The 15,009-nt window shown below is 38.4% G+C and overlaps 1 protein-coding gene across 1 annotated transcript in view; it reads left to right on the top strand.

Moving 5' to 3' along the window:
* Positions 1 to 6,878, top strand: part of FBXO16 (F-box protein 16) — a 158,476-nt gene extending 151,598 nt beyond the window's left edge. Inside the window, exons 7-8 of the mRNA XM_053708916.1 lie at positions 3,619 to 3,844; positions 6,278 to 6,878. Coding sequence (XP_053564891.1) covers positions 3,619 to 3,844; positions 6,278 to 6,345 — 294 coding nt within the window. The 3' untranslated portion in view covers positions 6,346 to 6,878. The remainder of the gene's footprint in view (positions 1 to 3,618; positions 3,845 to 6,277) is intronic.
* Positions 6,879 to 15,009: the final 8,131 nt, after the last annotated feature.

Below are 15,009 nucleotides of genomic sequence, written 5' to 3'. Positions count from 1 at the left end.
CCGCAGGAAAAAAGTCAGTAGTTAAGAGCTTTCTGGGCTAACGCCGGTTCATAAAGCTCTTAACTACTGTACTCTAAAGTACACTAACACCCATAAACTACCTATGTACCCCTAAACCGAGGTCCCCCCACATCGCCGCCACTGGATTAAAAAAATGTAACCCCTAATCTGCCGACCGCCACCTACGTTATACTTATGTACCCCTAATCTGCTGCCCCTAACACCGCCGACCCCTGTATTATATTTATTAACCCCTAATCTGCCCCCCACAACGTCGCCGCCAGCTACCTACAATAATTAACCCCTAATCTGCCGACCGCAAAGCGCCGCCACCTACATTATAGCTATGTACCCTTAATCTGCTGCCCCTAACACCGCCGACCCCTATATTATATTTATTAACCCCTAATCTGCCCCTCTCAACGTCGCCTCCACCTGCCTACACTTATTAACCCCTAATCTGCCGAGCGGACCGCACCGCTACTATAATAAAGTTATTAACCCCTAATCCGCCTTACTAACCCTATAATAAATAGTATTAACCCCTAATCTGCCCTCCCTAACATCGCCGACACCTAACTTTAATTATTAACCCCTAATCTGCCGACTGGAGCTCACCGCTATTCTATTATTAACCCCTAAAGCTAAGTCTAACCCTAACTTAAATATAATTTTAATCTAACGAAATTAATTAACTCTTATTAAATAAATTATTCCTATTTAAAGCTAAATACTTACCTGTAAAATAAATCCTAATATAGCTACAATATAAATTATAATTACATTGTAGCTATTTTAGGATTAATATTTATTTTACAGGCAACTTTGTAATTATTTTAACCATGTACAATAGCTATTAAATAGTTAAGAACTATTTAATAGCTACCTAGTTAAAATAATTACAAAATTACCTGTAAAATAAATCCTAACCTAAGTTACAATTAAACCTAACACTATACTATCATTAAATTAATTAAATAAAATACCTATAATTACCTACAATTAAACCTAACACTACACTATCAATACATTAATTAAATACAATATCTACGAATAACTACAATGAAATAAACTAACTAAAGTACAAAAAATAAAAAAGAACTAAGTTACAAAAAATAAAAAAATATTTACAAACATAAGAAAAATATTACAACAATTTTAAACTAATTACACCTACTCTAAGCCCCCTAATAAAATAACAAAGACCCCCAAAATAAAAAATGCCCTACCCTATTCTAAATTAATAAAGTTCAAAGCTCTTTTACCTTACCAGCCCTGAACAGGGCCCTTTGCGGGGCATGCCCCAAGAAGTTCAGCTCTTTTGCCTGTAAAAAAAAAAACATACAATACCCCCCCCAACATTACAACCCACCACCCACATACCCCTAATCTAACCCAAACCCCCCTTAAATAAACCTAACACTAAGCCCCTGAAGATCATCCTACCTTGTCTTCACCTCACCATGTATCACCGATCCGTCCTGGCTCCAAAATCTTCATCCAACCCAAGCGGGGGCTGGCGATCCATCATCCGGTGGCTGAAGAGGTCCAGAAGAGGCTCCAAAGTCTTCATCCTATCCGGGAAGAAGAGGCGATCCGGACCGGCAACCATCTTGATCCAAGCGACATCTTCTATCTTCATCCGATGACGACCGGCTCCATCCTGAAGACCTCCACCGCGGACCCATCTTCATCCGGCGACGTCCAACTGAAGAATGACGGTTCCTTTAAGGGACGTCATCCAAGATGGCGTCCCTCGAATTCCGATTGGCTGATAGGATTCTATCAGCCAATCGGAATTAAGGTAGGAATATTCTGATTGGCTGATGGAATCAGCCAATCAGAATCAAGTTCAATCCGATTGGCTGATCCAATCAGCCAATCAGATTGAGCTCGCATTCTATTGGCTGTTCCGATCAGCCAATAGAATGCGAGCTCAATCTTCAGGATGGAGCCGGTCGTCATCGGATGAAGATAGAAGATGCCGCTTTGATCAAGATGGTTGCCGGTCCGGATCGCCTCTTCTTCCCGGATAGGATGAAGACTTTGGAGCCTCTTCTGGACCTCTTCAGCCACCGGATGATGGATCGCCAGCCCCCGCTTGGGTTGGATGAAGATTTTGGAGCCAGGACGGATCTGTGATACCTGGTGAGGTGAAGACAAGGTAGGATGATCTTCAGGGGCTTAGTGTTAGGTTTATTTAAGGGGGGTTTGGGTTAGATTAGGGGTATGTGGGTGGTGGGTTGTAATGTTGGGGGGGGGTATTGTATGGTTTTTTTTTTACAGGCAAAAGAGCTGAACTTCTTGGGGCATGCCCCGCAAAGGGCCCTGTTCAGGGCTGGTAAGGTAAAAGAGCTTTGAACTTTATTAATTTAGAATAGGGTAGGGCATTTTTTATTTTGGGGGTCTTTGTTATTTTATTAGGGGGCTTAGAGTAGGTGTAATTAGTTTAAAATTGTTGTAATATTTTTCTTATGTTTGTAGATATTTTTTTATTTTTTGTAACTTAGTTCTTTTTTATTTTTTGTACTTTAGTTAGTTTATTTCATTGTAGTTATTTGTAGATATTGTATTTAATTAATGTATTGATAGTGTAGTGTTAGGTTTAATTGTAGGTAATTGTAGGTATTTTATTTAATTAATTTAATGATAGTATAGTGTTAGGTTTAATTGTAACTTAGGTTAGGATTTATTTTACAGGTAATGTTGTAATTATTTTAACTAGGTAACTATTAAATAGTTCTTAACTATTTAATAGCTATTGTACCTGGTTAAAATAAATACAAAGTTGCCTGTAAAATAAATATTAATCCTAAAATAGCTACAATGTAATTATAATTTATTTTGTAGCTATATTAGGATTTATTTTACAGGTAAGTATTTAGCTTTAAATAGGAATAATTTATTTAATAAGAGTTAATTAATTTTGTTAGATTAAAATTATATTTAACTTAGGGGGGTGTTAGTGTTAGGGTTAGACTTAGCTTTAGGGGTTAATACATTTATTAGAATAGCGGTGAGCTCCGGTCGGCAGATTAGGGGTTAATAAGTGTAGGCAGGTGGAGGCGACGTTGTGGGGAGCAGATTAGGGGTTAATAAATATAATATAGGGGTCGGCGGTGTTAGGGGCAGCAGATTAGGGGTACATAGGGATAATGTAAGTAGCTGCGGTTTACGGAGCGGCAGATTAGGGGTTAAAAAAAATATGCAGGGGTCAGCGATAGCGGGGGCGGCAGAATAGGGGTTAATAAGTGTAAGGTTAGGGGTGTTTAGACTCGGGGTACATGTTAGAGTGTTAGGTAAGCAACTCTGGTATCGAGAGTTGAAGTTGCGTTAAAAATGCTCTACGCTCCTTTTTTGGAGCCTAACGCAGCCTTTATGTGGACTCTCAATACCAGAGTTATTTTTATGGTGCGGCCAGAAAAAAGCCGGCGTTAGCTACGCGGGTCCTTACCGACAAAACTCCAAATCTAGGCCTTAGTAAATAAGATTTTATGTATGATTTCTTATGGTTTAAATTGACCATATTCACTATGGTATGGGGTACAGCGTTAATACACCACTGCGCATGTGCATCACACTGTTTTCATTGTCAGCATTTTGATTTTTTATCTTTAGATGTCCCTGTCAGTTGATCTCAACAAAAGGTCTAAAGGTCCATCCAGACCAGATTGGGCAGCTCACCAGACTGAAGATTACCCAATGAACAAGGGCGCAGCAAAGACCCTGGCACACAGCACAGAGTGGAATGCTGGGATACGACCTGCACCTGTCCGATCTGCCATACCCAAAATATCTGAGAGGGGACAGAAAGTCTGCACAAGAACATCAAGAAGCTCACCAAGTAGGTGTAACATCTAGATTATCTGTGGCATCCTGTGAGTGGCACTGATTAAAATAGCACTTTTAAAATTGTTGTGAAGTTTACAATATCACCAAAACCCTAAATTCTAGTTCTGGCTCAAAGCTTTTTGGATTCTTCGACATAAATTATTTTATAAAATGATTCTTTTGCTACTAAAACATTGTATGTCTGGCACCTCAGTATTCTGGATGGCTTTGAAGATCCATATCAGTATGTCAGCCTCCCATTATAAATGCCACCAGGTTAGGATTGGTATTAACCTCTTAGCTGCCAAAGGGTTTAAAAAGAGTTTTCACATTTTAAGAATTCAAATGTTATTGGCCGTACCAAGGGAAGAGAGCTGTTTGGGAGGGATCAGGGGGTCTGATGTTTCAGGTGGGAGGCTGAGCTCTACACTAAAGCTAAAATTAACCCTGCAAGCTCTCTACAAGCTACCTAATTAACCCCTTCACTGTTAGCCATAATACACGTGTGATGTGGAGCTGCATTTAGCGGCCTTCTAAGTACCAAAAAGCAACGCCAAAGCCATATATGTCTGCTATTTCTGAACAAAGGGGATCCCAGAGAAGCATTTACAACCATTTGTGCCATAATTGCACAAGCTGTTTGTAAATGATTTCAGTGAGAAACCTAAAATTGTGAAAAATTTTACGTTTTTTTTCATTTGATCGCATTTGGCGGTGAAATGGTGGCATGAAATATACCAAAATGGGCCTAGATCAATACTTGGGGTTGTCTACTACACTACACTAAAGCTAAAATTACCCCAAAAATCTCCCTACATGCTCCCTAATTAACCCCTTCACTGCTGGGCATAATACACGTGTGGTGCAGGGTGGCATTTAGCGGCCTTCTAATTACCAAAATGCAACGCCAAAGCCATACATGCCTGCTATTTCTGAACAAAGGGGATCCCAGAGAAAAATTTACAATCATTTATCCCATTATTGCACAAGCTGTTTGTAAATAATTTCAGTGAGAAACCGAAAGTTTGTGAAAAAATTTGTGAAAAAGTGAACAATTTTTTGTATTTGATCGCATTTGGCGGTGAAATGGTGGCATGAAATATACCAAAATTGGCCTAGATCAATACTTTGGGATGTCTACTAAAAAAAAATATATACATGTCAATGGATATTCAGGGATTCCTGAAAGATATTAGTGTTCTAATGTAACTAGCGCTAATTTTGAAAAAAAAATGGTTTGGAAATAGCAAAGTGCTACTTGTTTTTATGGCCCTATAACTTGCAAAAAAAGCAAAGAACATGTAAACATTGGGTATTTCTAAACTCAGGACAAAATTTAGAAACTATTTAGCATGGGTGTTTTTTGGTGATTGTAGATGTGTAACAGATTTTGGGGGTCAAAGTTAGAAAAAGTGTGTTTTTTTCCATTTTTTTCTCATATTTTATAATTTTTTTACAGTAAGTTATAAGATATGATGAAAATAATGGTATCGTTAGAAAGTCCATTTAATGGCGGGAAAAACGGTATATAATATGTGTGGGTACAGTAAATGAGTAAGAGGAAAATTACAGCTAAACACAAACACCGCAAAAATGTAAAAATAGCCTTGGTCCCAAACGGACAGAAAATGGAAAAGTGCTGTGGTCATTAAGGGGTTAATATTTATATATTTTAATCTTAGAATGTAAAATGGAAACTTTTTTTATTTTTCTTAAGGTGATAGTAAATCCAAGCGTCTAACAAAAGCTAGGATTTACCATCACTAATAATCAAGGGGAGTTTCATTCATCAACCTTGTAAAAAAAAAAGGTGCTAAACTCAACCTTTCTGTGCCGTTCCACGGCGCTAAATTCAGTGGCTCCGGCCTCCCACAACACAACGATCTTCTACCAATGAGGTGCCGCTTGCACCACTGAACCAATAGCAGTGCGTGTCAACTGATAGGTTTCTGTATGCACGCACCGCTATTGGTTCAGAGGTGCAAGTGGCACCTCATTGGTAGAAGATCGCTGTGCCATGGGCAGCCAGAGCCGCTGAATTTAGTGCTGTGCAACGGCACCGAAAGGGTTGATGAATGAAACTCCCCTTGATTTTTAGAGATGGTAAATCCTAGCGTTTGTTAAACGCTTGGATTTACCATCACTTTAAAATTAATGTTGAAAGTTCACCAAATTTTAACATTCATTTTGAAAAGATGTGACCTACATTATTAATTTTTAATAAACGTGCCAAAACTTTCACCCAATACACATTTATACTATTTTAAACTTTAATTCTAGAAGATTAAGACAGAATGTGGCTCAGGTGGAAATATGGTTGTATGTATACAAAGGAGATTGTCTTTTATTTGGTTTAATCATTAATAGAAAATTAACTATATAAATATGCAGTTTTTCTAAAATGTATTTAAAAGTGACCTGATTCCATATATTTTCTACCTTTTAGCTATTTCTCTGTTTGAGAGCCAACCCTGGCAATTACCTCCCTCAAACAATGGCTCGGATGAAGAATAGAAATCTCTCGAGATCTAAATGTGACCTGCTGATTATTGGCGGAACCTACAAACCATTGAGGAGCAGTGTTCAGAGACTGAGGTGCCTTCGTTATTTATCAACACAAACATATGTTTTCTTTCCCTGCTTCCAAAACATGACCCCTTCCTTTGTCATTCACAGTGCCTTAGATCAGATCTCTTTGCTCCTTTATTTTCTCTTATTTTGCTCTACCTTAGTCATTGACATTAAACCACCATGCCTGAAGGAAATAGCAGAGATGTTTACAGCCAAACACAGTGGATGTCCTAATCATGTATTAATTCTGGTTGTCCAATCAGATTTAGGTTTTGGATTGCAGCTATGAGTGACCATTTCATGATGCGCAACGTGTACCATGAATGTCATTGTAAAATGTTGTTACAAGTCGGCAAACATTTGTTGTAAGTTATAAAAAGCATAAAGTGTATATTTAAAAAACTAATAGGATGAGAAAATTATTATTTACGTTGCAACTAACCACATCATTTATATGCGCATGAATTTATGTTTAATTACAGCGGTATCTTTATTTTTTATATTCATTTTTGTATTTGTTTGTGTTATTTTGTGCATATTTTGTAGCCAGATTTTTGTTTACTTACAAAGAATCATGAATAAAAACCAGCAAATACCATAACTATATTTACACATTGTCTTCTTTTGCAATAAATAATTCAAAACATTTTTTTACCACTGTTTATATATATAATTAAACCTTTTTATTTACATTTTAGAAATGAGTTGTTGGTAGCGTATATTTTCATACCTATTTTATGTACGTAAAACAGTTTCTACTTCTGTAATTAAATATACAACATTTATTAGAAGAAATAAACCAGGACGATGATTATTGATAATGATAAAAACTTATAATGATACAAACTTTGCACTGGTCGGACAACATTGTGAATAAAGAATATTGTTCCTTTTATTAAATTGGTAAGTTACTTGCTGAAAATAATTATTTTAATAAAGTAAAAATGTTAAACACTTTGTGACTTTATCAGGTGTAAATGAAATTACAGATCAAATAAAATTATTATTTGTACATCATAAATTTTAACCTTAAGAAAGGAACATGATTTCTTTCATGATTTAGATAGAGGATACAGTTTTAAGCAACTTTCTAATTTACTTCTATTATCAATTTTGCTGCATTCTCTTGATATCCTTTGTTGATGGAGTAGCAATGCACTACTGAGAGCTAGCTGATCACATCGATCAATTCAAGTCAATGAAAAGAGCAATATATATGCAGCCACTTTTCAACAAAAGATACCAAGGGAACTTAGCAAATTAGATAATTGAAGTAAATTGGAAAGTTGTTTAAAATTGTATGTTCTATCTGAATTATAAAGGACAAATATTTGGTTTTATGTCCCTTTAAATACAGGTGATCTAAATTGCCTTCACAGTCGGGTTGCAGAGATGTCTGTATTGTTCAGTAACATAGGGCGTGATTCAACTTTGTGGTCACAACAACTCAATCGTGTTGTTCTATGCACTTTTATTTTTTGCATGGGAAACCAGAATAATATTTTTATGATTCACAAATAATGTACAAAAAATAAATAAATATATATATATATATATATATATATATATATATATATATATATATATATATATAGTGCTCAAGACGTGCACACTCCCGAGCCTTCTTGAGAATGCACTTATGGAAATGAGGTAAGTTTTAACAATGGATACCAAGAAAAAGAGGTGCATTACCATAAGAGAAATAAATTGTTTTATATATATATATATATATATATAGTGTTTAGACCCGGGTTGGTGGAGATCATTTCTGATATTACCGGTGGGAAGGGGTCTTTTCTGCCTCAAGATAAAAAGACCAGACCAAAATAACATCAGAGTAATTTTCGTTCCTTTTTGCAACTTCAGAGGGAAGCCGTCCTCTTCTTCGGCTAAGCAGGACCATGGCAAGTCTTCCTGGAAACCAAATCAGTCTTGGAGCAAGGGAAAACATTCCAAGAAGCCCGCGGCTGATTCTAAATCAGCATGAAGGGGGTTTGCCCCGATCCGGGCTCAGATCAAGTAGGGGGCAGATTTTCTCAGTTTTTTCAGGCCTAGATAAGAGATGTTCCAGATCCCTGGGCTCTCGAGATTGTATCCCAGGGTTACAAGTTGGAATTCAAGACTTGTCCTCCCAGAGGCAGGTTCCACCTTTCAAGATTATCTGCCGACCAGATAAAAAGAGAGGCGTTCTTGAAGTGCGTTCAGGATCTCTCTTCTCTGGGAGTAATTGTTAAAGTTCCATCACTGGAACAGGGTCTAGGGTTTTATTCAAACTTATTTGTGGTTCCCAAGAAAGAGGGAACTTTTCGTCCCATTCTAGACCTGAAATGCCTAAACATCCTTCAAGATGGAGACTATTCATACTATTCTTCCTTAAGTTCAAGAGGGTCAGTTCATGACGACCTTAGATCTAAAGGATGCGTACCTTCATGTTCCTATTCACAGGGACCATCACAAGTTTCTTGATCAACATTTACAGTTTGTGGCCCATCCAATTGGCCTTGCCACAGCTCCCAGAATATTTTCAAAGGTTCTGGGGGCTCTCTTGGCTGTGATCCGATCCAGGGGAATTGCTGTGGCTCCCTATTCGGACGACATATTCATTCAAGCGCCATCTTTTCCACAAGCAGAATACTGTTGTCTTTTCTTCGTTCTCACGGATGGAAAGTGAATTTGGAAAAAAGCTCCCTGGTTCCAGCTACAAGGGTAGTTATCCTAGGGACAATAATAGATTCCGTTCTGATGAAGATTTTTCTGATGGAGGTCAGAAGAGTAAAGATTCTTTCCTCTTGCCGGTCTCTGCAGGCTGCGGGTTAAACCGTCAGTACCTCAATGTATGGAAGTAATTGGCCTGATAGTGGCTTCCATGGATATTATCCCATTTGCTCGATTTCATCTAAGAGCTCTGCAGTTGTGCATGCTCAGACAATGGAATGGAGATTATGGGGGTCTGTATCAGAGAATAGTTCTAGATCAGGCAACAAAAGATTCTCTCCCGTGGTGGATCTCGGAGCACCTGTCTCAAGGCACTTGCTTTCGGAGACCGTCCTGGATGATTGTGACCAGGGACGCCAGCCTGTTGGGCTGGGGAGCAGTCTGGGACTCCTTAAAGGCGCAGAGACTTTGGACTCGGGAGGAGTCTGCTCTCCCTATCAACATTCTGGAGTTGAGGGCAATTTACAATGCTATGATGGCTTGGCCCCAACTATCTTTAGCCCAGTTCATCAGATTCCAGTCAGACAACATAACCTCAGTGGTTTACATCAACCACCAGGGAGGAACTCGGAGTTCCTTAGCCATGAAGGAGGTGGCACAGATTATTCAGTGGGCGGAAGCTCACAATTTCTGTCTATCTGCCATTCACATCCCAGGAGTGGACAATTGGGAAGCGGATTTCCTGAGCAGACAGACCTTTCTTCCCGGGGAGTGGGAACCCCATCCGGAGGTGTTCTCCAGGTTAATCATCAAATGGGGGGTTCCAGAGTTGGATCTGATGGCATTTTGACAGAATGCCAAGCTTCCAAAGTACAGTCCAAGGTCAAGGGATCCTCAGGCCTTCTTGATAGATGCGTTGGCAGTTCCCTGGAACTTTAGGATGGCATACCTGTTTCCTCCATTCGCTCTACTCCCACAAGTCATTGCTCGTATCTAGCAGGAGAGTGCATCAGTGATTGCAATTGCTCTGGCTTGGCCTCGGAGGATCTGGTATGCAGATCTAGTGGACATGTCGTCTCGGCTTCCATGGAGACTACCCCTGAGGAAGGACCTTCTACTTCAGGGTCCTTTCCTTCATCCAAATCTCATTTCTCTGAAGCTGACTGCTTGGAGATTGAACGCTGATTCTGTCTAAGCGTGGTTTTTCTGAGTTGGTCATTGAAACTATGATTCAGGCTTGTAAGCCTGTTACTCGAAAGATTTACCATAAGATATAGCGGAAATATCTTTATTGGTGTGAATCCAAGGGCTACTCTTGGAGTAGGGTCAGGATTCCAAGAATTTTGTCTTTTCTCGAGGAGGGTCTGGAGAAAGGGTTATCTGTTAGTAGGCTGAAAGGTCAAGTTTCGGTTTTGTCTGTTTTTTTGCATAAGCATTTGGCGGATGTGCCAGATGTACAATCCTTTTGTCAGGCTTTGGTCAGGATCAGACCTGTGTTTAAGTCTGTTACTCCGCCATGGAGCCTTAACCTTGTTCTTAAAGTTTTGAAGCAGGCTCCGTTTGAGCCTTTACATGCCATAGATATTAAGTTGTTATCTTGGAAGGTTTTATTTCTTTTGGCTATTTCTTCTGCTCGAAGAGTCTCAGAACTCCCAGCTCTGCAGTGTGATTCCCCTTATCTTATTTTTCATGCTGATAAGACGGTTCTTCGTACTAAGTTAGGTTTCCTTCCTAAGGTGGTTTCTACAAAAAATATTAATCAGGAGATTGTTGTTCCGTCTTTGTGCCCAAAGCCTTCTTCTGTTAAAGAACGTCTGTTGCACAATTTGGATGTGGTTCATGCTCTTAAGTTTTATTTGGAAGCGACTAAGGATTTTCGCCAATCTTCTGCTCTTTTTGTCTGTTTCTGGGAAGTGTAGAGGTCAGAAGGCTACTGCTTCTACTCTTTCTTTTTGGTTGCAAAGTGTGATTCGTCTAGCATATGAGTCTGCTGGTAAGCAACCTCCTGAGAGAATTACGGCTCATTCCTCTAGGGCTGTTGCCTCTTCTTGGGCTTTTAAAAATGAAGCTTCCATGGAACAAATTTGCAAGGCTGCGACTTGGTCTTCTTTGCATACTTTTTCCAAATTTTATAAATTTGATACTTTTGCTTCGACTGAGGCTGTTTTGGGGAGAAAGGCTCTTCAAGCGGTGGTGCCTTCAGTTTAGGTCTGCCTGTCTTGTCCCTCCCTATTCATCTGTGTCCTCTAGCTTGGGTATTGGTTCTCAACAGTAATTAAGATGAACCCGTGGACTCACCATATCTTAGGAAGAAAACTAAATTTATGCTTACCTGATAAATTTATTTCTTCCAGATATGGTGAGTTCACGGACCCACCCTTTTTGTTTTAAGAAAGTTTTTGACTAAACCTCAGACACCTCCGCACCTTGTGTTATTCTCTTTTCTCCATTCCTGATGGTCGAATGACTGGGGGTTGTGGGTAAGGGAGTGATACTTAACAGTTTTACTGTGGTGCTCTTTGCCTCCTCCTGCTGGTCAGGAGTGATATTTCCAACAGTAATTAAGGTGAACCCGTGGACTCACCATATCTGGAAGAAATACATTTATCATGTAAGCATAAATTCTGTTTTTGTAATGTAGGTGTCTCTCCTTCACATCTAGAACCAGAAATTGTGAGATAAATAGCTTTCAAGCTAAAGTATGTGGTTTTTTAAAAAAAATCAGGGACCTCTCCATACTGACGAGATGTCTTATATCATCTAACCTGAGCGTTGAGCTTTTGAATATCAGGCCCTTAGAAAGAACATTTTAGTACCTCTCCGTCACAGATACCAACTTGGAGCATTCATTTATCTAAATCTTCTTGTTTACATGGTTTTTGTGTAACCAAAGAAATGTTTATTATGGGTGGGGAAACAATAACAGCTATTTCAAATGATAAACTAAAGGTGAAGGAGCTAATTGTAAACAATTTAACACACTCCAGTACGTAAAACTGATCATTGGGAACACATTAAAAGGGAGAAAATAGTAGTATACACTGTACCTTTTAAGCCACACTTTTTTATTGGCTAAATTATTTTTCATCTTATGCAAATTAGTAAAATTATTTTATGTTTTACTTTTAAATAAAATATTTTATTTATAACAGTGTTTGTTTATTATTTGTCTTACATAAATATATCAATGAACCCATATTTTAAAATGAGAGAAAAAGAAAGTTCCGTGTTTTAACCCTTTGTTAGCCAATATATATTAGTGGCAGATCACAGCCTCATACTTAACAACCTTAGGCGATATAATAAAAAGAGCTCTGTCGAGCAATAATTCCTCCACCTTGATTAACAGACAGGTTCTTTAGCTTGTGTAGTAGATAGACTCACCCACATTGACGTACTCCGTCCGAAGAGCATCCACTATTGCGGAAATAGAGCCGTCCAGGCGCTCCAACTACTTGTCTCCCCACAAAGAACAATCGATCAATTCAGCCGCTGCCCAACAGGTGCTGTTGCTACACGCACCTTAGTTACGCGGCTCCTCACTGAACCAGTTCCGGCTTGCCTCCAGGTGCAAACAACCAATGGGAATCCGTGAGTTGGGTCACGTGGTGGGTGGTCAGCCAATCCTGTACTTAGAAGGTGTCTTGTAAATACAATATCGCCAAGGTAGCTGTGTTGGCTCCGAAAATGAGCACTTTATCCGCCCTCAGTCACTTCTAAGATGCTTAAGGATAGAGGGTATCTGGGAAAGGATTCCTTGTAATCCCAATAATGAAAATAGAAAAAAGAAGAAGTCGATCCCAATATCCATATAATATAAATAAAAGCAGCCTTTATTTCTTCAATTTAAAAAACAAACAAACATGATACACGCACAGAGGTATCAGGTTTTACGCGTTTCGGCTGGTGCCGTACTCATAAACCTGATTAGGCACAGGTGAGTGCCATCTTAAAAAAGGTTACAAAACATGGTTATTGGTTGGTGCTTAACACACCCCTATTAACCATTAAGGTACTGAATGCACACAATCAATTACTTGTTTCACACATTAAAAAATGGGAAATGGAGGTGGATAGAAAAGAGGGGATAGTATATACATATATTCAAATCTGAAATTGTTTGACAAGGGCAGTGCACAAAAAACTCAGTATATATATAATGCTTTTGTCAAAAACCCTACTACAAAATATATGTTTATCAATATGGACAACAAACATGGTATTATAAGATTTCTGTAGGAAAAACATATCTAATAACGAAATAATGGAATAATAAAATAACGTCAAGATATGTAAGACAATAGAGACTAAAGCAAAAGCATGAGCATAAACATAAGCTGCAGAAATATGAACAGCAGAACCAGCATTGAACATACACCAATAGTACAAAACCATTCATAGACATAATGTTAATAATAAACAATAGGTATATATTAATTTATCGTCACTTTTGAAATTAACATATGTTTGAAAAAATTCATTCAAGGACTAACAGGTAACAGATTAGCCATGGCGTTCATATAGTTCAAGCTGCACTTATTATACTAGTTATATGAACATGTGCCCTATTTGTATGTCAAATATGTTTTTTAATTAATTAAATGATCTAGACAGAGAATGATGACTATAGTGCATGTGTTCATCTTGGAACATCTATCATTAAAGAAGGTGTGTGTATGTAAACCCTATATCATCTTGCCTGTATCATCTTTCAGAATTTGTCATAAGCAGATACCCCCACAAAAGATGACTATTACAAAGATTGTTTTGGGAAATATTTTGGAAAATTTTTTGAGAAATTTATATATTGATATGCAGGTGCACTGGACCATGAAGCCAATCATTACTTCCAATGATTTATAATGTCAAACTCAGAATTAAATCCATGTGGTATCTGAGTATTTAGCTTCATGATCCAGTACACCTCCTGCCTTGCCAAAAGTTCATCCTTATTTCCTCCTCTAGGGGGCAAATTGACAGTTTCAATGCCTTGCCATTTGAAGGATCCAGTGTCCTTGTTGTGCACCTCAATAAAATGTCGAGATAGTGCCGAGCATGGTTTATCATATTTGATATAACCAAGATGTTCTCTTATCCTTGTTCGGACTTCCCTGCTTGTCATTCCAACATACTGCTTGGAGTGTTCCTGACATTCTATTAGGTACACAACATAAACACTGGAGCATTTAATACATCCTTTAGACAAAAACCTGTCTCCAGTTGAACACGAGTAGAAGTTTCTGCCTTCCACAACAGTGTCACAGGCCTTACACCTATGGTCCCCACATTTGTAGGTGCCATTGACCTGTAACCAGGAACTTTTCTTCTTTTTGTTGGAAGGTAGGAGACTGGGGGACAAAAGGTTGCCCAAGGATAGATTTTTGGATTAGACACACCTAAATCCTTTTTCCACTGTCGTTTTTAACTGTACATCACCCAGGAGAATAGGAAAATATTTCCTGATGATGCTACATACAGTGGGATAATCTGAAGAATATTGGGTGATAAAAGTGAGCTGTCTTTCTTGCTCATTCACCTTATTCTGCAGTTTTTTTGGATTTCTCTCCGATGTGACCACTTTTTTGGATACATTGTCTAATAATTTTGTGGGATAACCCCTATTTTTTAATCTCTGTTTGATTTCCTTTGTTTCTGCATGGAAATCTTTTTCACTACTGCAGACTCTCTTTGCCCTTAGAAACTGGCTCTTTGCAATGCCACTAAATACATGTGGAGGATGACCACTTTTATGATGAAGGATTGTATTCCCTGAAATGGGCTTCCTATAGAGTTTTGACTCAATCTTTTGTGTCATATGGTTTCCAGTTAGTGTAACATCTAAGAAATTGACCTTAGAGGGATGCCACTCATGTGTAAATTTTAGACCATGGTTTGCCTCATTTAGGAAACCAAGAAAGATTTTGGCTTGTTCCTCACTTGACGACCAGATGA

This window comes from Bombina bombina, chromosome 4, assembly GCF_027579735.1.
Source record: "Bombina bombina isolate aBomBom1 chromosome 4, aBomBom1.pri, whole genome shotgun sequence".
NCBI lineage: Eukaryota > Metazoa > Chordata > Amphibia > Anura > Bombinatoridae > Bombina > Bombina bombina.
This window is presented reverse-complemented; position numbering and strand designations above follow the sequence as displayed.